The sequence below is a fragment of the Tachyglossus aculeatus genome, chromosome X1, assembly GCF_015852505.1.
Source record: "Tachyglossus aculeatus isolate mTacAcu1 chromosome X1, mTacAcu1.pri, whole genome shotgun sequence".
NCBI classification, from domain to species: domain Eukaryota; kingdom Metazoa; phylum Chordata; class Mammalia; order Monotremata; family Tachyglossidae; genus Tachyglossus; species Tachyglossus aculeatus.
In genome coordinates, this window is record NC_052101.1 from 46,392,443 (window position 1) to 46,415,966 (window position 23,524).

Genomic DNA, 23,524 nt, shown 5'->3' on the forward strand with positions numbered 1-23,524 from the left:
GAACAGAGGGGGAAATAATCCTTTCAGTATAGTCAGTACTTTTTAAATTTAATGGTATTTTTTCAGCACTTACTATGTTCCAGGTACTGTACTAAACGCTGGGGTAGTTACAAGATAATCAAGTTAGACACAGTCCATGTACCATGTGGGACTCACACTCATAATTTCCATTTTACAGATGAGGTAAATGGAGAAGTGAAGTGACTTGCCCAAGGTCATCCAGCGGACAAGTGGCAGAGCTGGGATCAGAACCCAGATCCTTTTGACTCCCAGGCCTGTGCTTTATAATAATAATTAATAATATTTATGGTATTTGTTAAAGGCTTACTATGTGCCAGGCACTGTTCAAAGTGCTGGTTTAGATACAAGATAATTGGGTTGGACACAGTCCCTGTCCCACATGGGGCTCATAATCTTAATTTCCATTTTACAGATGAGGTAACTGAGGCACAGAGAAGTGAAGAGACTTACCCAAAGTCACACAGCAGACGAGTGGCAGAGCCGGGATTAGAACCCATGATCTTCTGACTCCCAGGCCTCTGCTTGGGAGTGTGTGATGAGGAGTTACCTCATCTGTAAAATGGGGATTAAGACTGTGAGCCCCATGTGGGATATGGATTGTGTCCAACCTTGAATTTTCCCCAGTGCCAAGTATAGTACCAGGCACACAGTAAGCACTTAACAAGTGCCATTAAAAACAAACAACAAAAAAGAAACAAAAAAAACCCTCATCTTCCCTCCTAAATCTTTTCCTCCGTCTACCTTTCCCTTCATAGTTGACCCAGTCCTCTAGACTGTTAAGTTAATTGTGGGCAGGGAATGCATCTATCACTTCTGTTGTATTGTACTCTTCCAATTGCTTAAGTACAGTGCTCTGCACACAGTAAGTGCTCAGTAAACACCACTGATTAAATATCTCATTGATCAAGGGGTCATGGGGCAACCCTGAACATTTCCTGAGTTCCATTTGCTCTGCTGCTGTCCTTTGCACAAGTAAGAGTGTCCTGCTCCCGGCTCTGCATATGGTGAGCTCCCTAGTCCAAATAGAAGGTTTTTACTATGTCATTCCTCTGCCAAAAGCTAAATGGCAGCCCCGGATGGAGAAATTCAAATATCTGTCACCACTGTGGACAGCCAAGACCTCTGACTTCCCAAATTACCCAGCCAGTAATCGCCTTTTGACCCTTTGGCCCAGAGCCGTGCAAAGTTTAACAGTTTCCTCAGAAAAGGCCTTTATTTCTGACTGGCTCAGAGGAATAATGTAGCTGTGTTGAAGAGCCTCAACTCTATAAAAATTTCTTCTCAGATCCCCTCTCCAGGGAGGAGGGCAGCAGGTTGACTCTGAACTCTATTTTCAGCTAGGAGCCAAAGTTTACAGTGGAGAAGCCAGCTCGTCAACTGACTGGTCAACTGGCTTGTCAGCTGAGACCTGCTTGAGTAAATGGTCCATTCTGGGAGCAACCCATGCATGCTGCAGTCATCCTTTTCACAAGCTGGAAAGCACCTGTGGAGCTGGAAGAGAGGCCCTAAACATTGCTAGCCTCACCAACTGTAATCTATTGATTTATATTAATGTCTGTCTCCCCATCTAGACTGTGAGCTCACTGTGGGCAGGGAATGTGCCTGTTTGTTTATGTAATGTACTCTCCCAAGCACTTAGTACAGTGCTCTATACACAGTAAGTGCTTAATAAATGATTGAATGATGGATGAATGAATGAATGATTGAATGAACTCAAGGCAGCGAAGCAGTATGGCCTAGGGGAAAGAGCCTGAGCCTGGGAACCAGAGGACTTGGGTTCTAATCCCAGCTCTATTACTTGTCTGCTGTGTAACCCTGGGAAAGTCGCTTAACTTCTCTGTATCTCCATTTCCTCAACTGCAAAATGGGGATTCAATACCTATTCTCCCTCCTACTTGACTATGAGCCCCATGTGGGTCAGGGACTGTGTCCAAACTGATTATCTTATGTCTACCCCAGTACTTAGTACAGTCTTTAGCACATAGTAGGCATTTAACATGAAGTATATACCACTGAAAAGAGATATCTTCTCCTCAAAGTAAATTTGTTGTATTGTCCCAAGCTGGCATCCTTAAGCAGTAGTGAAGGGAGGCCTTGTCTCTTGTCTTATGCTGTCAAGTTGTCTCCGACTCATAGCAACGCCATGGACACATCTCTCCTGTAATGTCCCACCTCCATCTGCAATCATTCTAAAATGATACATTCTAAAATGTATGCATAGATTTTTTTTTGGTAAAAATATGGAAGTGGTTTACCATTGCCTCCTTCCACTCAGTAAACTTGAGTCTCCGCCCTTGACTCTCTCTTGTGCTGCTGCTGCCTGGCACAGGTGAGTTCTGGCCTGTAGCAGATTGCCTTCCACTCGCTAGCCACTGCCTAAGCTAGGAATGGAATGGTTATGCCTCTGCTTGACTCTCCCTCCCATAGTTGAGACTGGTAGAGTACTGGAAACTCTCCAGGTGCAACCCTGAGAAGGGGAAGAGAGGCCTATTGACATGTAAAACTTCCTACCTCACAGGCATCAAGATCTCTCTGCAGTTATTCTAATAATAATAATAATAATATTAAGTGTTTGCTATATTCCAAGCACAGTACTAAGTTCTGGGGCAGGCACAAGGTAATCAGGTCCTACAAAGAGCTCACAGCCTAAGTAGGAGGGAGGACAGGTATTGAATCCCCTTTTTTTTCTGCAGCTGAGGGAACTGAGGCACAGGGAAAGTGACTTGCCTAATGTCAAAAAGCAGATAAGTGGCAGAGCTGGGATTAGAACCCAGGTCCTCTGACTCCCAGGCCTGTGCTCTTTCCACTAAGCCACATGTCCAAAGATGGTTGAATCCAGTGAGGCACATTGTCTAGGGGAAAGGGAGACCCAGGTTTTAATTGAAGGTCTGCCACTAGCCTGCTGGGTGACCTTGGGCAAGTCACTTGACCTGTCCGCCCTCAGTTTCCCATGTGTAAAAATGGGAATAAGATACTATGTCTGATCTAATTATCTTATATGTACTCCAGGGCTTGACACATACTAAGCAAATAATAGACGATATTGCTATTACTATTATTAGCATTATTATTTTTATTGCCTTGATGTTATGAAATTCCTAGAAAAATGACTGTTCAGTCATCATCACGGACAGACACCCTCCCTTCTCTCATCCCAGTGCTGGCTGTGGGGAGGAAAGGAAGGGGTTAGTTGCTTTCTCGAAGGAAAATAGAGTTCAAGAAGAACATGATATGGATTCTTAACACTGACTTCATCCAATTTCTTTAAATAAATCTCTTGGGATCAAGGCACAATTTAGCACCTACCAAAGGCAGATGTCGGAGGGGTGAAGTGAGGAGAGTCATCTGAAGTTATTGAAAATAAAAAAACACAGGGTATGCAAGTCAGAGGGACAGTTGAGGGTTTTAAATAGCTGCTGGAAAAATTCCTTCCGTGATGATTTAAAGAATGCCGATCTGACAATTCCAGGGGGTAGTTCAGAAGCAGGAATGCCCTCTGGGAGGAAAGTGGACCTATATGTAAGGTGAGTTGCAGCTTCCCCATCGCCTGATCACCCAGGAGACCCTAAAAACATCAGACAGAGCAAACACCAAACACCTATGCTGCACGAGAGAACACCGGGATGCTTTTCCTCCTTGCTGCCGCTGCCAGTAAGATTCTGTTTGTAAATGTCTGCAGCATGTTCTGGGAAGGCTCACCGTCTGGACTGCTGAAAATCCCCTGTTCGAACCCAGATTTTACCCAGCCGAGGGAAGTGGGGTCTGGTGGGCAGGACCATGGGAGAACAAAACACCACTCAGAGGTCAGATAGCAAAGGCGGCTCCTGATGTCGCTGGAAGAGACGAGGCAGATGTTCTCCCCCAGGGAATGTCCCGTTGGCCCTTCTCATTAACCCAGTCTCTTCCTCGTCCCACGCAGAGTTTGCCCTTTCGATCCTGGAGAAGATGCAAGCGCAGGAGATCTTGCGGAGCCTGCGGCTGCCCGAGTTCAATGACTTCAGCCAGTTCTTCCGCAGCTTGCCGGCCACCACGCTGGTGGGCATCGGGGCCTTCGCTGCTCTCCTGGCCTACTGGTTTGCTAGCCGGCCCAAAGCTCTGAAGCCACCCTGTGACCTCCTGATGCAGTCTAAAGAGGTGGAGGTAAGGTTGGAAGGAGCAGCAGAGGCTCAGCTTGGCCATGGGACTTAGCATTTCCAAATGGCGTAGTGGAGAGGGCACTGGTCTGGGAGTCAGAAGGTCCTGGGCTCTCCAATCCCAGCCCCACCACTTGTCCACTGTGTGACCTTGGGCAGGTCACTTTACTTCTCTGTGCCTCAGTTATCTCATCTGTAAAAGGAGGCTTGAGACTGTGAGCCCCATGTGGGAAAGGGACTGTGTCCAACCCCATTTGATTGTATCCACCCCAGTGCTTACAGCAGTGCTTGGCACGAAGCAGCGTGACTCAATGAAAGGAGCACGGGCTTGGGAGTCAGAGGTCGTGGGTTCAAATCCCGGCTCCGCCGATTGTCAGCTGTGTGACTTTGGGCAAGTCACTTAACTTCTCTGTGCCTGTTACCTGATCTGTAAAATGGGGATGAAGTCTGTGAGCTCCACGTGGGAAAATCTGATCACTTTGTATCCTCCCCAGCACTTAGGACAGTGCTTTACACATAGTAAGTGCTTAACAAATGCTATTATTACTATTATAGTACATGCTTAACAAATACCATTATTATTATTATAATAGAGAGCATGAGGGTCTCTCCTGTGAGCCATGGTGGGCCTTTCTAGATTGTCAGGTCCCCCGTTTTCTGCCTCTTGAACCTGCTCATTTATCTCTGTTCTTTGTGGAGCAGCAGGAGTGCCCTATGGGGCTGTGAGCCTGCTGGTAACTGGGGAGTCGGGGTACACTACCCTCCCAGGGAAGCTTGCCGGCAGCCAGGCAACAACCTCCTCCTTGGTGCTGGGGGTGGAGAGGCAGCGAGGGACCGTGTGTCAGCCACCGCTCTCTACTTCAAGTCAACCAAGAGCCACCCCTTGGGAGGAGAATCATTGCCCCTCTATCTGGGTAACGATGATGATGATGGGGGTATTTGTTAAGCGCTTACTATTTGTCAAGCACTGTTCGGAGCACTGGGGTAGATACAAGCTAATCAAGTGGGATACAGTCCCTGTCCCACATGGGACTCACAGTCTTAATCCCCATTTTGCAAATGAAGTAACCGAGGCACGGAGAAGTGAAGTGATTCGCCTAAGGTCATACAGCAGACAAGGGATGGAGCCAAGATTAGAACCCACGTTCTGACTCCCAGGCCTGTGCTCTATTCTCTAAGCCATGCTTTCTCTTCTGGGCTCTCCCAGGCCCAGTCTCTTGCCTCTGCCTCCTATGGTCTCTAGTCCCTATTCCCTATGTATTTGAGAGAAGTCTCTTCCTTTCTACCCACCACAGCTCAAGGCTTATATCATAGTTATATTCCATGTCTCTCATGGAGCTCAGTGGATTACTACCATTTTCCAGGTGCCATACGAGGCATAGCTGTAGGCTTAACGTTTACACTCTAGATTTCGCTGCAGTGTGGGTATTGTCCCAGATTCACTCCTCAACTCCCCCTAATGAGGGGATGCCGGGTGAGGCTTTAATTTTAATTCAGTGGAAGGAGTGAACATTATACGTTAGGTTAGTCCATAAAACACCTAGGAAAATAATAATTAGGAGTGGTGGTTTAAATTTACAGGTCGGCCATTTCTTTGTCTCGAAATCACTGGTGGTTGCTCAGTTCTAAGGTGAGAGTTGAGTGAAAGGCATTAGCTTTTAAATGCTGTCAAAGAAATGTTTTGCCAAGCTTGAACTTCGGGCAGTCCCTCCCACACCATCTGCCCTTGGGGCCGAGGGGATTAACTTGATCCTGAGACTTCAAAACCAAGAATCTGTGTGAGGAATTGCTGACATCACTAGAGAGATGAGCCCCACTCACCCTCTCTTGTCCCTGTCAGTCTCTGTCCTGAATACTAAATGCTAGCATTCTAAATGAGAGAAGAAAACACTTGAACCCTCCCTTTTCAACCTGTCCTCTTGGGAAGTCCTTTTCACTAGGTGAGGTGCATGTCTTGGTAACGTCCTTTAGAAATGGGAGCAGGTGTTTTCTCCAGAGCTTGGCTTTTCAGCTAATTACCAGTGGGACCTTCCTTGCTGCCAGGTTAAAGAGCCCTGATTCAGTGAGAATTACTAAAAACCCCTGGAGATTGTGACAGCCAGAGCAGTAGCACTCCCAGAGTCAGAGGCCTCCCTGAAAGGTTAAAGTCAGAGTGTTAGTTATTTAAGGTGTCAGACAGACAAGGCAATAGAACCCAGCTCTTTTTATACAAGGATCTCAAATAGCCTTCCAACATTGCAAACATCATTCCCCTTTACAGCCATAGAAAGAGAGGGAAGTAGCGAAGTAGTGTGGCCTAGTGGATAGAGGACAGACGTGGGAGTCAGAAGGATCTGGGTTCTAATCCTGGCTCCACCTCTTGTCTGCTGTGTGACCTCAGACAAGTCACTTCACTTCTTTATGCCTGTTATCTCATCTGTAAAATGGGGATTAAGACTTTGAGCCTCATGTGGGACAGAGTGTGTCCAACCTGATTAGTGTGTATTTACCCCAGTACTTGGTACAGTACGTGGTACATAGTTTTGTTTTTTATCTATTAAATCTATTAAGGAAAAAAAAGAGTTGATGGCAGATAATATAATAATTGTGGTATTCGTTAAGCACTTACTATTTGCCAGGACTGTGAGCTCTTTGTGAGCAGGGATTGCCACTGTTAATTGTTGTATCGTACTTTCCCAAGCACTTAGTACAGTGATCTGCACACAGTGAGCATTTAATTTATGTAACTGAATAAATAAATACTAAACACTGGGGTGCATACAAGAAATCTTCCCACATTGGGGCAGATCTTTTAGTCAGGGCTCCTATCAACCTCCCTCCTCCCCTTGTTCAAAGATCAGGGCTATTGCCAAAATTCATTTTTCAACCTCAATTTTGTCACCCAGAAAATTAACACCAACACCCCTTCCAAACCCGCAAATCTTTCTCTTCCCCTCCCCGGCTCCCTCTTCGCCTTTCTTCCCTGAGGGGCCAGACCAGAATGTGAGAATGGAAGGGACCCCGCTGACTAACAGGTCTTTCCACAGTGGGGCCTGGAGATCTCTATATCATAAGCATTTCTGTGTGGCGGTTGCCCGGAGGCCGGCCTGTCTTTCCACTCACTACTGGAACATAATGGGCAAAGCTGTGTCTTAGGAAGTAGAGTGGTCTGGTGGAAAGAGCACGAGCTTGGGAGTCAGAGGACGTGGGTTCTAATTCCAGCTCTGCCACCCATCTGCTGTGTGACCTTAGGCAAGTCACTTCATTTCTCTGCTCCTCAGTTACCTCATCAGTAAAATGGGAATTAAGACTGTGAGTCCCATATGGAACAGGGCATATGTCCAACCTGATTACCTTGTATCTATCCCATTGCTTAGAGCAGTGCTTGGCGCATATTAAGCACTTAAAAATGCTACAATGATTATTATTATAATTACTATTTTTTGTGTGGATTTCAAAGCTTCAGAATGGGTCAAATTGCCAAATATTAATGAAATTTGATAAATTTCCCGTAATCCTCACTACCTCCTAAAATCCACAAAAACAGGTCAAATCCATGAAAACAGCAGCACTGCATGAGACTCCACTCTGTTGCAGAACCTTCTGTTCAAATTGGCTTTGGGTCAGATACATCACCATTATGTAATTGAATTACTCATCTGCCTAAAAACTCAAAAGATCTGGGAGCTTTTGGAAACTCACTTTTTGAAGGACCGAAATTATTCTGAAGACAGCAATTGGATACATTGGAGACTCTGAAGATAGCCCTCTTACTGTGGAGGAGAAAATTGGTCTCACTCAAAAATTATTTTAAAAAGCAAATAGGCTTTTCCTAGGACAAGGACATAATGTGTCCAGGCTAATTGACGGTCTAAATATTTTCTGGAGTGAGGGAAATGGCAGGGTGCATAAAGGCTAAATCAGCAGCAGGAGCAGAAGAACAACATCTTCACATTGTAATCTAGCTACTTTGTTCTGAGCTCTGTGTCACCATCATAATCGATGGCATTTGTTGAGCAATTGACTGTGCAGAGCACTCTACTAATTACTTGAGAAAGTACAATACAGCAGAGGTGGCAGATATGTTCCCTGCCTACAACGAGCTTGCAGTCTAGAGGGGGAGACAGGCATTAGTATAAATGAATAATTTATAATATGTCATTTCAAGATATGTTCATAAGTGCTTTGGGATAGTAACGATGATGATGATGTCTCCCATTGAGAACAATGGGTGTGCATTAGTCCCTCTACTTCTGGACCAAAAACCTGCAGGAAGAAAATAAAGTGAGTGTGATTTGTATACGACCTTATAGGGAGAGTCGTGGCTTCTGGGAATATACCGTCAGCGGTGACGGTTTCTGATGGAAGAACCACCTAGGATATTGAGCAGAGAACCCAAGACTTAGACTGCAAGCCCCATGTGGGATAGGGACTGTGTCCGACCTAATTAATATGTCCCTACCCCAAGGTTTAGGACAGTGCTTGACACATAGTAAGCGCTTCACAAATATCCTAAAAAAGCGTGGCTAAATGTGTGGCTTCCAAGGCAGCTATCTCTCTATCCATCTTCAAAGCCCTACTAAAATCGCATCTCCTCCAAGAGGCCTTCCCCGACTAAGCCCTCACTTCTCTGTATAAGCCCTCCCTTCCGCAACACCCCTCCTTCAGCCCCACAATACTTATGTTCATATCTCTCTGTAATTTATTTTAATGTCTTTCTCCCTATCTGGCTTGTAAGCTCCCTGTGGAAATGGAATCATCTATTCCAGCGCTTTTGTATCGTACTCTCCCAAGTGCTTAGTACTCTGCTCTTGCACATAGTAGGCACTCAATAAATACCATTGATTGATTGCTATGGCACAGCATTGGCATTAGACTGTCTTCACTTTGGCTTTAAATGGATTCCTTATGTAAAAAAAAAATTTTTTTGTGTGCACCTCGCATTGTTCTGTACCTATACCTGCCTACTTGCATTGGAGTAAGAGCATCAGCAGAGAAGCAGAGTGGCCTAGTGGATAGAGCACAGGCCTGGGAGTCAGAAGGACCGGGGTTCTAATCCTAGCTCTGCCACTTGTCTGCTGTATGACCTTGTGCAAGTCTCTTAACTTCTCTATTACTCTATGTCTACCCCAGCACTTAGGACAGTACCTGGCACACAGTAAGCACCTAACAACTGACATTAAAAAAAAAGTTTGGAGGGTTACAAAAGAATATAACAATAATAATAATAATAATAATGGCATTTATTAAGCACTTACTGTATGCAAAGCACTGTTCTAAGCACTGGGGAGGTTACAAGGTAATCAGGTTGTCCCATGTGGGGCTCACAGTCTTAATCCCTATTTTACAGATGAGGTAACTGAGGCACAGAGAAGTGAAGTGACTTGCCCAAGGTCACACAGCTGACAATTGGCAGAGCTGGGATTTGAACCCATGAACTCTGAATCCAAAGCCCAGGCTCTTTCCACTGAGCCACGCTGCTTCTCCATGAATCCCAGGACTAATAATAATAATATTGATGATGATGATATTTGTTAAGCACTTACTATGTGCCAAGCATTCATTCATTCATTCAATCATATTTTTTGAGCACTTACTGTGTGCAGAGCACTGTACTAAGCACTTGGGAAGTACAAATTGGCAACATATAGAGACGGTCCCGACCCAACAACAGGCTCACAGTCTAGAAGGGGGAGACAGACAACACAAAGCAAGTAGACAGTTGTCAATGCCATCAGAATAAATAGAATTATAGCTATATACACATTAATAAAATAGAGCAATAAATATTTACAAATATACACAAGTGCTGTGGGGAGGGGAAGGGGGCAGGGTAGAGGGAGGGGAGGAGGAGGAGGAGAGGAAAAAAGGGGGGCTCAGTCTGGGAAGGCCTTCTGGAGGAAGTGAGCTCTCAGTAGGGCTTTGAAGGGAGGAAGAGAGCTAGTGTGGAGGATGTGTGGAGGGAGGGCATTCCAGGTCAGGGGAAGGGCATGAGGCAGGGGTCGATGGCAGGACAGGCGAGAATGAGGCACAGGGGGGAGGTTAGCGGCAGAGGAGCGCAGTGTGCGGGCTGGGCTGTAGAAAGAGAGAAGGGAGGTGAGGTAGGAAGGAGTGAGGTGATGTGGAGCTTTGAAGCCAAAAATCAGGAGTTTTTGCTTGATTCAAAGGTTGATAGGCAACCACTGGAGATTTTTGAGGAGGGGAGTGACATGCCCAGTGTGTTTCTGTACAAAGATAATCCGGGCAGCAGAGTGAAGTATAGACTGAAGCGGGGAGAGACAGGAAGATGGGAGATCAGAAAGGAGGCTGTTGCAGTAATCCAGTCAGGATAGGATGAGAGATTGAACCAACAAGGTTGTGGTATGGATGGAGAAGAAAGGGCAGATTTTGGTGATGTTGTGGAGGTGTGAGACCGGCAGGTTTTGGTGACGGATTGGATGTGTGGGTGAATGAGAGAGCGGAGTCAAGAATGACACCAAGGTCACGGACTTGAGACAGGAAGGATGGTAGTGCCATCTACAGTGATGGGAAAGTCAGGGAGAGGACAGGGTTTGGGAAGGAAGATAAGGAGTTCAGTCTTGGACATGAGTTTTAGATGGCAGGCAGACATCCAGGTGGAGATATCCTGAAGGCAGGAGGAAATAAGAGCCTGGAGGGAGGGAGAGAGAACAGGGGTGGATATGTAGATTTGGGTGTTATCGCATGTGAGCGAATGAGTTCACCAAGGGAGTGAGTATAGATGGAGAACAGAAGGGGACCAAGAACTGACCCTTGAGGAACCCCTACAGTAAGGGGATGGGAGGGAGAGGAGGAGCCCTCAAAGGAGACTGAGAATGAATGGCTAGAAAGATAAGAGGAGAACAAGGAGAGGACGTAGTCTGTGAAGCCAAAGTTGGATAGCTTGTTGAGGAGAAGAGGGTGGTCCACAGTGTTGAAGGCAGATGAGAGGTCAAGGAGGATTAGGATAGAGTAGGAGCCATTGGATTTGGCAAGAAGGAGATCATTCGTGACCTCTGAGAAGGCAATTTCGTTCTAAGTGCTGGGGTAGGTACAAGGTAATCAGATTGTCCCATGTGGAGCTCATAGTCTTAATCCCCATTTTACAGTTGAGGTAACTGAGGCATAGTGAAGTGACTTGCCCAAAGTCACACAGCTGACAAGTGGCAGAGCCAGGATTAGAACTCATGACCTCTGAATGGCACTGATTATGGTCTTTCATTCTAATCAGTCAACCAATCAGTCATATTTATTTAGTGATTGCTGTGTACAGAGCATTGTCCTAAGTGCTTGGGAGGGTACAGTATAACAGAGCTGATAGATTAGTTTGATGCCCACAACGAGTTTACAGTCTAGCATTCTGATATCTCCAAATGATTGGAGTAGCAGGCATGGCTAAGGTCTAGGTTACAGTTTTGTGAAAAAAGAATAGGTCTAATGGAAGCAGTATGGCCTAGTGAAAAAAGTATGGGCCTGGGAGTCAGAGGACTTGGGGTCTAATTCTGAGTCCACTTCTTGTTTTCTGTGTGACCTTGGGCAACTCATTTAACTTCTTTGTGCCCATTCTCTGCAAAATGGGGATTTAATATCTGTTCTCCCTCCTACTTAGACTGTGAGCCCCATGCGGGACCTGATTATCTTGTATCTAACCCAGCAGTTAGTACAGGGCTTGGCACATAGTAAGCACTTAATAAATACCATAATAATAATAACTATTATTATTAATAATAATAATAATAATAATAATAGGCCCAGGCAGAATCTCTTTCTTCCCAACATCAACTGCAAATTTCCCATCATTTGGATTTTTCCCTCCTACCCACTCTGGTTTCTTCAGGGCTGCGATGGAGCAAGGAGATCCGTGATAGGAGGTAGCCCTAAGCTGCTCACTCACTACTACGATGATGCTCGCACCATGTACGAAGTTTTCAGACGGGGATTGGACATTTCTGGTGAGTGTTTTGGTGATTCTTTGCTTGCCCCAGCATGGATGATCATGATGCTCTCTGTGCAAAATAGGCTCTGTTTACTCCGCCTAAGATACATGAAGACAGACATTCTAGGGACCGGACCCAGGCTACACATTCTGCCTTCATGTGCTGGGCTTTAAGGAGCCAAAACTGGACCCCACTGGGCTCAAGCTAAGTTGGGCACCCCCTTAGCCCCTAAGTCTGTTCCAGGCTAAAGAGGTGCAGAGAAGCAGCATGGTGTAGTGGATAGACCATGGGCCTGGGAGTCAGAAGGTTATGGGTTCTAATCCCAGCTCCAACACTTGTCTGCTGGGTGACCTTGGGCAAGTCATGCAACTTCTCTGTGCCTCAGTTACCTCATCTGTAAAAAATGGAGATTGAGTGTGAGCCCCATGTGGGGCAGAGATTGTGTCCAAACTGATTAGCTTGTGTCTACCTCAGTGCTTACAATGGTGCTTGCCACATAGTAAGTGCTTAACAAGTACCATAATTATTACTGTTATTATTAGGGTCAGCTAGCTGGGGCTCCTGTGGTGTGTGAGACTACTTGCCCACTTATGGCTTTTCCAAGGGAAGACAGCTCCCAGAATTGACTAGGATGCTTGCCTGAGGAGAATATGGCCCTATTGGAAGGCACGCCAGGAAATGAAGACTAGACCCTGCCCCCCGCCCCCAAGTTTAGCATTGTCTGGGACAGACCTGAAGGGCTGAGCAGCAAGATCTCAGCTCCTGTGACGTTCTAGTGCGTGGCCACCATTTTCTAGGGAAAGAAGCCAAGTGGGCTGCCTGTTAACTAACAAAGGGGAGCAGACCCAGAGCCAAAGAAGGAAGAGGTATGAGCAGTAGGAGAGGAAGACGAAAGTGAGGGGTGCATGGACTGATTATAAGGACTCCATGACCCCTACTGAGGCTAGTAGCAAAGGGAAGGGAGCAGAGCCAAGTGCCCAGGTCCTGACTATTACACGATTATGGCAGGTGCTCCAGGCGGCCTTCCTTGGACATGAGGTTGTGCATGAGAAGCCGTGTGACCTAATGGAAAAAGTTCACAACTGGGAGTCTGGGTTCTAGACCTAATTCCACCGCTGGCCTACTCGATGACCCGGAGCAAGTCACTTAACTTCTCAGGGCCTCAGGTTCCTCATCTGGAAAATAGGGATAAGATGGGTTGTGAGCCCCATGTGGGACATGGACTGTGTCCGGTTTCATAAATCGGTATCTACCTTAGTACCTAGCACATAATAAGCATTTAATAAATGCCAAAATCATTGTTATTGTTGGCAAAAATCTAGATGCCGAGGGCTCATTGGTTTTTGAACTTCTGATTCCTAACCACTGGAACCTGTTCATTCATTGTCGTATTTATTGAGCACTTACTATGTGCAGAGCACTGTACTAAGCACTTGGGAAGTACAAGTTGGCAACATATAGAGACGGTCCCTACCCAACAGCGGGCTCACAGTCTGGCTCTAGAGGGGAGAAGACAGACAACAAAACAAAACATATTAACAAAATTAAATAAATAGAATAGTAAATATGTACAAGTAAAATAAATAGAGTAATAAATCTGTACAAACATATATACAGGTGCTGTGGGGAGGGGAAGGAGGTAGGGCCATGGGGAGGGGAAGGAGGTAGGGCCGTGGGGAGGGGGAGAGGAAGGAGGGGTCCTTCCTAGAACTGGTCTGTCTGATCCTAGAACCTAGAGCCTGATCCTTCCTAGAACCTAGAACTAGTCTGTCTGATCAACCATTTTTGGCTTAGTTCATCAGTCAAACAAAATTGCTAAGAAGCAGTGTGGCCTGGGTGTCAGAAGGACCTGGGTCCTAATCCCAGCTCTGCCACTTGTCCGTTGTGTAACCTTGGGCAAGTGACTTCATTTCTCTGTGCCTCAGTTACCTCATCTGTAAAATGGAATGAAGACTGTGAGCCCCACATGGGACATGAACTGTGTCCAAACTGATTAGCTTGTGTCTACACCAACACTTAGTACAGTGCCTAGCACATAGTAGACACTTAACAAATGCCATATAAAAAGTGTGTGTATATGTGTATATATATATTCACAATTTAATGAATGAATATGTATACACATACATGCATTCAATCATATTAATCGCTTACTGTGTACAGAGCACTGTACTAAGTGCTTGGAAGAGTAGAATACAACAGACAGACACATTCCCTGCCCACAGTTATGTTACAGTCTAGTAGGGGGGAGACAGACAGCAATACAAATAAATAAATGATAGATATGTACATAAGTGCAGTGGGGCTGGGAGTAGGGATGAACAAAGGGAAAAATTCAGGGCAATGCAGAAGGGAGTGGGAGAAGAGGAAAGTGGGGCTTAGAGATGGCCTCTTGAGGAGATGTGACTTCAATAAGGCTTTGAAGGAGGGGAGAGTAATTGTCTGTCAAATTTGAGGAGACTGGGCATTCCAGGACAGAGGTGGGGCATGGTCAGTGGTGAGATAGATGAGATCAAGGCACAGTGAGAAGGTTAGCATTAGAGGAGTGAAGTGTACAGGCTGGGTTACAGAATGAGATAAGTGAGGTGAGGTAGGAGGGGGTAAGGTGATCAAGGGCTTTAAAGCCAATGGTGAGGAGTTTTTGTTTGATGCGAAGGTGGATGGGCAACCTCTGGAGTTTTTTTAAGAGTGGGGAAACATGTCCTGAACGTTTTTGTAGAAAAATGATCCGGGAAGCTGAGTGAAGTATGGACTGGAGTGGGGAGAGACAGGAGGTTGGGAGGTCAGCAAGGAGGCTGATGCAGTAATCCAGGCAGGATAGGATGAGTGATTGCATTAACGTGGTAGCAGTTTGGATGGAGAGGAAAGGGCAGATTTTAGCAATGTTATGAAGGTAGGACAGACAGGATTTAGTGATCGATTGAATTTGTGGGTTGAATAAGAGAGAGGAGTCAAGGATAACACCACGGTTATGGGCTTGTGAGCCAGGAAGGGCGGGGGTGTCATCTAAAGTGGTGGGAAAGTCATTGGGAGGTTGGGGTTTTCGTGGGAAGATAAGAAATTCAGTTTTGGACATGTTAAGCTTGAGGTGACAGGAGGACAGCCAAGAAAAGATGTCTTGAAAGCAGGAGGAAATGTGAGACTGCAGAGAGGGAGAAAGATCAGGGCCAAAGATAGAGATTTGGGTATCATCCACATAGAGGTGGTAATTGAAGCCATGGGAGCGAGCGAGTTCTCCAAGGAGTAGGTGTGGATGGAGAATTAAAGGGGACCCAGAACTGAACCTTGAGGGATCCCCAAAGTTAGGGAGTGAGAGACAGAGGAGGAGCCCACAAAAGAAACTGAGAATGAACGGCCAGAGAGATGAGGAGAACCATGAGAGTACAGTGTCACTGAAGCCAAGGTTGGGTAATATTTCCAGAAGAAGGGAGTGGTCCACAGTGTCGAAGGCAGCTAAGATGTTAAAGAGGATTAGGATGGAGTAGAGGCCATTTGATTTGGCAAGAAGGAGATCATTGGTGACCTTTGAGAGGGCAGTTTCTGTGGAATGAAGGGGATGGAAGCAAGATTGGAGGGGGTCAAGGAGAGAATTGTGGAAAGGAGAAAGGAGAGAATATATATACCCTTGTCAGTTGCACTTTGTCTACTGTCTTTAACTTACCTACCCTATTTGTATGGTGTCACCTCCTTCTACCTCTCCAACTCTATATTTGCTAATGCCAGTAGGATGAGTGGTAATACAAGAAGTTATGATTTGTCACTCATGAGTTGTGTTATCATGATCCATAGTACTTTCTGGCTGCCTCTCTAACCGACAAAACCAAGACTCATTAAAAAAATGGAAATCATCATCATCATCATCAATCGTATTTATTGAGCACTTACTATGTGCAGAGCACTGTACTAAGCGCTTGGGAAGTACAAATTGGCAACATATAGAGACAGTCCCTACCCAACAGTGGGCTCACAGTCTAAAAGGGGGAGACAGAGAACAAAACCAAACATACTAACAAACTAAAATAAATAGAATAGATATGTACAAGTAAAATAAATAAATAAATAAATAGAGTAATAAATATGTACAAACATATATACATATTTACAGGTGCTGTGGGGAAGGGAAGGAGGTAAGATGGGGGGATGGAGAGGGGGACAAAGGGGAGAGGAAGGAAGGGACTCAGTCTGGGAAGGCCTCCTGGAGGAGATGAGCTCTCAGCAGGGCCTTGAAGGGAGGAAGAGAGCTAGCTTGGTGGATGGGCAGAGGGAGGGCATTCCAGGCCCGAGGGATGACGTGGGCCGAGGGTCGATGGCGGGACAGGCGAGAACGAGGTACGGTGAGGAGATTGGCGGCGGAGGAGCGGAGGGTGCGGGCTGGGCAGTAGAAGGAGAGAAGGGAGGTGAGGTAGGAGGGGGTGAGGTGATGGAGAGCCTTGAAGTCCAGGGTGAGGAGTTTCTGCCTGATGCGCAGATTGATTGGTAGCCACTGGAGATTTTTGAGGAGGGGAGTAATATGCCCAGAGTGCTTCTGGACAAAGATAATCTGGGCAGCAGCATGAAGTATGGATTGAAGTGGGGAGAGACATGAGGATGGGAGATCAGAGAGAAGGCTGATGCAGTAGTCCAGACGGGATAGGATGAGAGCTTGAATGAGCAGGGTAGCGGTATGGATGGAGAGGAAAAGGCAGATCTTGGCAATGTTGTGGAGCTGAGACCGGCAGGTTTTGGTGACAGCTTAGTTGTGAGGGGTGAATGAGAGAGCGGAGTCGAGGATGACACAAAGGTTGCGGTATTGCAAGGCGGGAAGGATGGTAGTGCCATTAACAGAGATGGGAAAGTCAGGGAGAGGACAAGGTTTGGGAGGGAAGACAAGGAGTTCAGTCTTCGACATGTTGAGCTTTAGGTGGCGGGCAGACATCCAGATGGAGATGTCCTGAAGGCAGGAGGAGATGTGAGCCTGGAGAGAGGGGGAGAGAGCAGGGGCAGAGATGTAGATCTGGGTGTCATCAGCGTAGAGATGATAGTTGAAGCCGTGGGAGCGAATGAGGTCACCAAGGGAGTGCGTGTAGATTGAGAACAGAAGGGGACCAAGCACTGAACCTTGGGGAACCCCCACAGTAAGAGGATGGGAGGGGGAGGAGGAGCCTGCAAAAGAGACTGAGAAAGAACGACCGGAGAGATAAGAGGAGAACCAGGAGAGGACGGAGTCTGTGAAGCCAAGGTCAGATAGCGTGTTGAGGAGAAGGGGGTGGTCCACAGTGTCAAAGGCAGCTGAGAGGTCGAGGAGGATTAGGACAGAGTATGAGCCGTTGGATTTGGCAAGCAGGAGGTCATTGGTGACCTTTGAGAGCGTAGTTTCCATGGAATGAAGGGGACGGAAGCCAGACTGGAGGGGGTCGAGGAGAGAGTTGTTGTTGAGGAATTCTAGGCAGCGCGTGTAGACAACTCGTTCAAGGAGTTTGGAAAGGGAATGGTAGGAGGGATATGGGGCGATAACTAGAAGGTGAGGTGGGGTCAAGAGAGGGTTTTTTTAGGATGGGAGAGACATGGGCATGTTTGAAGGCAGAGGGGAAGGAACCGGTGGAGAGTGAGCGGTTGAAGATGGAAGTTAAGGAGGGGAGAAGGGATGGAGCGAGAGATTTCATAAGATGAGAGGGAATGGGGTCAGAAGCACAGGTGGCCGGAGTAGCACTTGAGAGGAGGGTGGAGAGCTCCTCTGAGGATACTGCTGGGAAGGGGAGAGTAGCAGAGAGTGTTGAGAGCCGGGGGGTTGGAGAAGGTGGGGAAGAGACTTTGGGGAGGTAGGACCTGATGGATTTAATTTTGTTAATGAAGTAGGAGGCCAGATCGTTGGGGGTGAGGGAAGGAGGAGGGGGAGGAACCGGGGGCCTGAGAAGGGAGTTGAATGTACGGAAGAGCTGGCGGGGGTGATGGGTATGGGTGTCAATAAGGGAGGAGAAATAGTTTTGTCTGGCAGAAGAGAGGGCTGAGTTAAGGCAGGAAAGGATAAACTTGAAGTGAACGAGGTTGGCATGGTGTTTAGACTTTCGCCAGCAGCGTTCGGCAGCTCAAGCATAAGAGCGAAGGAAGCGGACAGTGGCAGTGATCCAGGGCTGTGGGTTAGTGGTGCGAGAGCGGCGAAGGGAAAGGGGAGCGAGTGAGTCTAGCTGAGTAGAAAGGGTAGAGTTGAGAGCAGTAATCTGATCATCAAGACTGGGTAGAGAGGAGAGGGCGGCGAGGTGGGGTGTGAGGCGCTCCGAAAGATGGGTGCAATCCTGAGTCCCACTCTCTCCTCTGAGTTTTGCATCATTTCCAAGCAACCTCATTTCCAAGCTCTAATGTTCAATTCTGTGAACAGTAGCATGGCCCAAATCATCCAGAAACGTGGGCAGCTGTGCAAACCCTGAAGAAACATATGAATTACATCTTTTCTTTGAGTGGCTTTTGTTGTGTGCTTACTACGTGCCAGGTACTGTACTAAGAGCTGGGATAGATACAAGCTAATCAGGTTGGACACATTCCCTGTCCCACATGGGGTTCACAGTGATTAGAACCCATGTCCTGACTCCCAGGCCCGTGCTCAATCCAGTAGGCCACGCTGCTTCTCTCAATTAAGCATATAAAAGGGTGCCCAGCAGGTCAAGCTCATGCCTTTAGCATGAAGGGGAGAATGGTCATGGGTGGGTGGGAAGGTGGGGGGATCACTGCCTCTTCTCTGTTTTCAATCAGCATGTTGAGCTTTCCCAAGTCTCAGTGTTCTTCTCCCTACCAGTCAGAGACATAGGATGAGGGAGTCACACTAGTTGTAAAACCACTGAGCTCCATTCTCTCTCTTTTTTATGGTATTTGTTAAGTGCTTTCTATATGCCAGGCACTGTACTTAGAACTGGAGTAGATCCAAGTTAATGAGGTTGGACACAGTCCATCTCCAACATGGGGCTCATAGTCTTAATCTCCATTTTACAGGTGAGAGAGCTGAGGCCCAGAGAATTGAAGTGACTTGCCCAAGGTCACACAGCAGACGAGTGGCAGTGCCTGGATTAGAACCTAGGCCCTTGTGACTTCCAGGCCCATGATCTATTCACTAGGCCATGCTGCTTCTCCTAAACTGAAGGATTTCTTGACAGGGAAGATGGTTAAATCCATAGTGTTGAGGCTGTCTACTTACACCCTCACCTGCTTGCCCCAGATCTCCTCCTTTAGGCCTGTGCCAGGCTACTCTCCCTAATTGCTCATTATCTGGATCCAAATGGACTTAGGATCTGATGGATGGCAATCCGGTTGAGCCAAGCCAACACTTGTTAAGCCCTGTTTATGCCCATTTGAACTTGCCCGCTTCTACAAAGTCCTTATTGATTTCAAAGTTAGGGGTGCCTCCTTCCTTTGGGAAAGAAGGGACCTCGCGGTTCCTGTGACTCATCAGTTCCACTCTCCTCATGCCCTGTCTGGTCATCCCATATCATGCAGTAAAGCCCATCAATTGCCTGCCCCTTCCCAGAGCTTCTCTGTCCTCTAGACTTTAAGCTTGTTGTGGGCAGGGACTGTGTCTGTTTATTTTTATATTGTACTCTCCCGAGCTCTTAGTACAGTACTTTGTACATAATAAGCCCTTAGTAAATGCAAATGAATGAATGAATGAACTGTTATATTGTTATAATGTACTCTCCCAATATGTTAATACAGTGCTCTGCACACAGTAAGAGCTCAGTAAATACTATTGATTGATCCTCCAACATATCCAGTCTGTCCCTGCCTCCTTACATTCCTTGTTCTTCCTCCTGTTCCCGCTATTTGTAAACAACCTTTATGTCAGTCCAGCCCATTAATATACATATCAATTTGGACAAGGACTATGGGACTTGCTTCCATTGTCTCCTCTAGACTTGTAAGCTCGTGTGGGCAGGGAATGTGTCTACCAACTCTGTAACAGCTGAAGATGTCAGGGAGGGAAGAAGAGAGGGGGCAAGTGTTTTGATAAGTTGAAAAGGAATGGGGTTGGTTGTGCAGGTGGAGGAGATGGATTTTGAGAGAAGGCAGATCTTCTCTAGAGATACTGCTAGATGTCCACAGTCTTGTGCTAGTCCTAAAGCCACAATAGGAAATTAAAGGCAGAAAAGCATTCACACACCTGCAGTAACTATTCAGCCCAATGAAGTGAAGCATTTGAGTTCCAGAAGTCGAGCTCTGCTTGGAAATGGACACCCATTGACATTTGCAAGTTTGCCAAGAAATGGGAAGAAAATAAGCTGGGGTAAGGTAGTCATAAGCAATCATTCAAATGATTAATTAGTAATATCGATAAAATTTTTACTGTGTGCAGAGCACTATATTAATCAATCAATCATTTATTGAGCGCTCACTGTGTGCAGAGCACTGTACTAAGCACTTGGGAAGTACAAGTTGGCAACATATAGAGAGTCCCTACCCAACAGTGGGCTCACAGTCTAGAAGGGGGAGACAGAGAACAAAACCAAACATACTAACAAAATAAAATAAATAGAATAGGTATGTACAAGTAAAATAAATAGAGTAATAAATATGTACAAACATATATACATGTATACGGGTGCTGTGGGGAAGGGAAGAAGGTAAGATGGGGGGATGGAGAGGGGGACGAGGGGGAGAGAAAGGAAAGGGCTCAGTCTGGGAAGGCCTCCTGGAGGAAGTGAGCTCTCAGTAGGGCCTTGAAGGAAGGAAGAGAGCTAGCTTGGCGGATGGGCAGAGGGAGGGCATTCCAGGCCCGGGGGATGACGTGGGCCGGGGGTCGATGGCGGGACAGGTGAGAACAAGGCACGGTGAGGAGATTAGTGACAGAGGAGCAGAGGGTGCAGGGTGGTCTGTAGAAGGAGAGAAGGGAGGTGAGGTAGGAGGGGGCCAGATGATAGACAGCCTTAAGCCGAGGGTGAGGAGTTTCTGCCTAATGCGCAGATTGATTGGTAGCCACTGGAGATATTTGAGGAGGGAAGTAACATGCCCAGAGCATTTCTGGACAAAGATAATCCGGGCAGCAGCATGAAGTATGGATTGAAGTGGGGAGAGACACAAGGATGGGAGATCAAAGAGAAGGCTGATGCAGTAGTCCAGACGGGATAGGAAGAGAGCTTGAATGAGCAGGGTAGCAGTTTGGATGGAGAGGGAAGGGTGGATCTTGGCAATGTTGCGAAGCTGAGACCGGCAGGTTTTGGTGACGGCTTGGATGTGAGAGGTGAATGAGAGAGCGGAGTCGAGGATGACACCAAGGTTGTGGGCTTGTGAGACGGGAAGGATGGTAGTGCCGGCAACAGAAATGGGAAAGTCAGGGAGAGGGCAGGGTTTGGAAGGGAAGACAAGGAGTTCAGTCTTGGACATGTTGAGTTTTAGGTGGCAGGCAGACATCCTGATGGAGATGTCCTGAAGGCAGGAGGAGATGCGAGCCTGGAGAGAGGGGGAGAGAGCAGGGGCAGAGATGTAGCTCTGGGTGTCATCAGCGTAGAGATGATAGTTGAAGCCGTGGGAGCGAAAGAGGTCACCAAGAGAGTGAGTGTAGATCGAGAACAGAAGGGGACCAAGCACTGAACCTTGGGGAACCCCCACAGTAAGGGGATGGGGGGGGAGGAGGAGCCTGCAAAAGACTGAGAATGAACGAGCGGAGAGATAAGAGGAGAACCAGGAGAGGACTGAGTCTGTGAAGCCGAGGTCGGATAGCGTGTTGAGGAGAAAGGGGTGATCCACAGTGTTGAAGGCAGCTGAGAGGTTGAGGAGGATTAGGATAGAGTATGAGCCTTTGGATATGGTAAGCAGGAGGTCATTGGTGACCTTTGAGAGGGCAGTTTCCATGGAATGTAGGGGATGGAAGCCAGACTGGAGGGGGTCGAGGAGAGAGTTGGTGTTGAGGAATTTGAGGCAGCGTGTGTAGACAACTCGTTCAAGGACTAAGTACTTGGGAGAATATAATAGAGTTAGTAGACACAATCTTGCAGATTTTCAGGCCTAAGACTTCACTAAGGCAGGTACAAAGAGACAGTACAGACTTGGATTTGGCCCCCCAAGACCTGTGCTTCTTTCCCATGCACCTTCATTTTGGGCTTCCTCATATTGGAAGCTAGGGCTCACAAGGTGGACTCTAAGAGCTCAGTGGCTAAGGGACCATCATGCCTATGCTATGCCTGGCATATGGATCTATTTCTGGCTGACCGCTGGGACTACAAGACCCATCAGCCTTTCACGGCCATTAAGTGTGCCATTTCCTATGCCTGCAGGAAGTTAGGGGTCAGACTGGTAAAAACCTCATGTTTCTGGCTTCAGTTTGAAATGGTCCCATTCCCAAATTTCAGCCATGCACAGCCTTAGAATAACAGCATCCAACACACACGTCCTGGCATTAAGCTTCTTCTCTGTTGATTTGGGAGGAAAATTTTTGGGGATTATTGCCTCAATAATAATTATTAATAATAATAATGATGATAATAATACTAATAATAGTATTTTGAATGCTAACCATGTGTCATGCAGTCTTCTAACCACTGCAATAAGTACAATTAATTAGGTTGGACACAAGAGGGAGAACAGGCATTGCATCCCCATCTTACAGTTGAGGAAACTGAGGTCAGAGAAGTTAAGTTACTAGCCCAAGGTCACACAGCAAGCATATGGCAGAACCAGGATTACAACTCAGGTCTTTTGACTCCGAAGCCTGGGCTCTTTTCCACTAGGTCATGCTGCTCTTAGAGAAAATATAATTGCTCTCTTGATATCTTTAAAATTGTATTTTTTTCTTCCATGAGCAGTTGGGATACATGTGTTGGGTGGGTAGAAAACTGAGTTAGTAACGCCGTATTTCCCTGCACCACACAGCTATTGACTGCTTCTTTTCACTGTGACAGGGTGTTTGGCTAAAGTGCTGTCACAGAATTAAAATTATGCCCACAGGAGGAGGAATCTGATTTGAAGCATTTGCTCTCTAACTAGTTGAACATTTTAAAAATTAACCCATTCTCCCGTAACCCAGGGGTTGTTTACATCACCCATTTCAAAACCATGCACATGTGCTTTATTGCTATATTGTACTATCCAAGTGCTTACAGTGCTCTGCACACAGTAAGTGCTCAATAAATGCAATTGAATGAATGAACGAATGAATATGTGCTACCTTTCTTGTACCCACACCACCACAGTACCCTGTATCCCAACAGGCTCACATTATGGGACAAACATTCTCTAATTCCCTAACAATGTCCTAGTCAAAATGCACAGTAAACTTGTTAGAGAAGAACTGAGGGTTCACCCAACTGAGGAGAGGAAAAAGGAACTCTGGCTGTCACTGAAGGAGTGGCCATATCCACTGACACCACAGATTGGATTCCTCAGCCTCAGGAAAGCTGACTGAGGATGGTGTGGTTGTGTTGAGAACCAGTTCTGGCTCGGATGAGGTGAAGCATCCTTGTGCAGGTTTGCCAAACTTAGTAATGCAGCCCTGGAGGC

General features: G+C 46.6%; 1 protein-coding gene and 1 non-coding gene across 4 annotated transcripts in view; one reads left to right on the top strand and one right to left on the bottom strand.

Moving 5' to 3' along the window:
• The window catches only part of ACSL6 (acyl-CoA synthetase long chain family member 6), a 131,262-nt gene that overhangs the window by 58,403 nt on the left and 49,335 nt on the right, over window positions 1–23,524 (top strand). For all 3 annotated transcript variants that reach the window (XM_038771983.1, XM_038771984.1, XM_038771985.1), the window contains exons 2-3: window positions 3,941–4,161; window positions 11,968–12,082. In XM_038771983.1, coding sequence (XP_038627911.1) covers window positions 3,941–4,161; window positions 11,968–12,082 — 336 coding nt within the window. The remainder of the gene's footprint in view (window positions 1–3,940; window positions 4,162–11,967; window positions 12,083–23,524) is intronic.
• LOC119920231 lies at window positions 2,361–2,498 on the bottom strand. Its single transcript, XR_005447989.1, has one exon. It is a non-coding gene; the product is annotated as a small nucleolar RNA SNORA7 (small nucleolar RNA).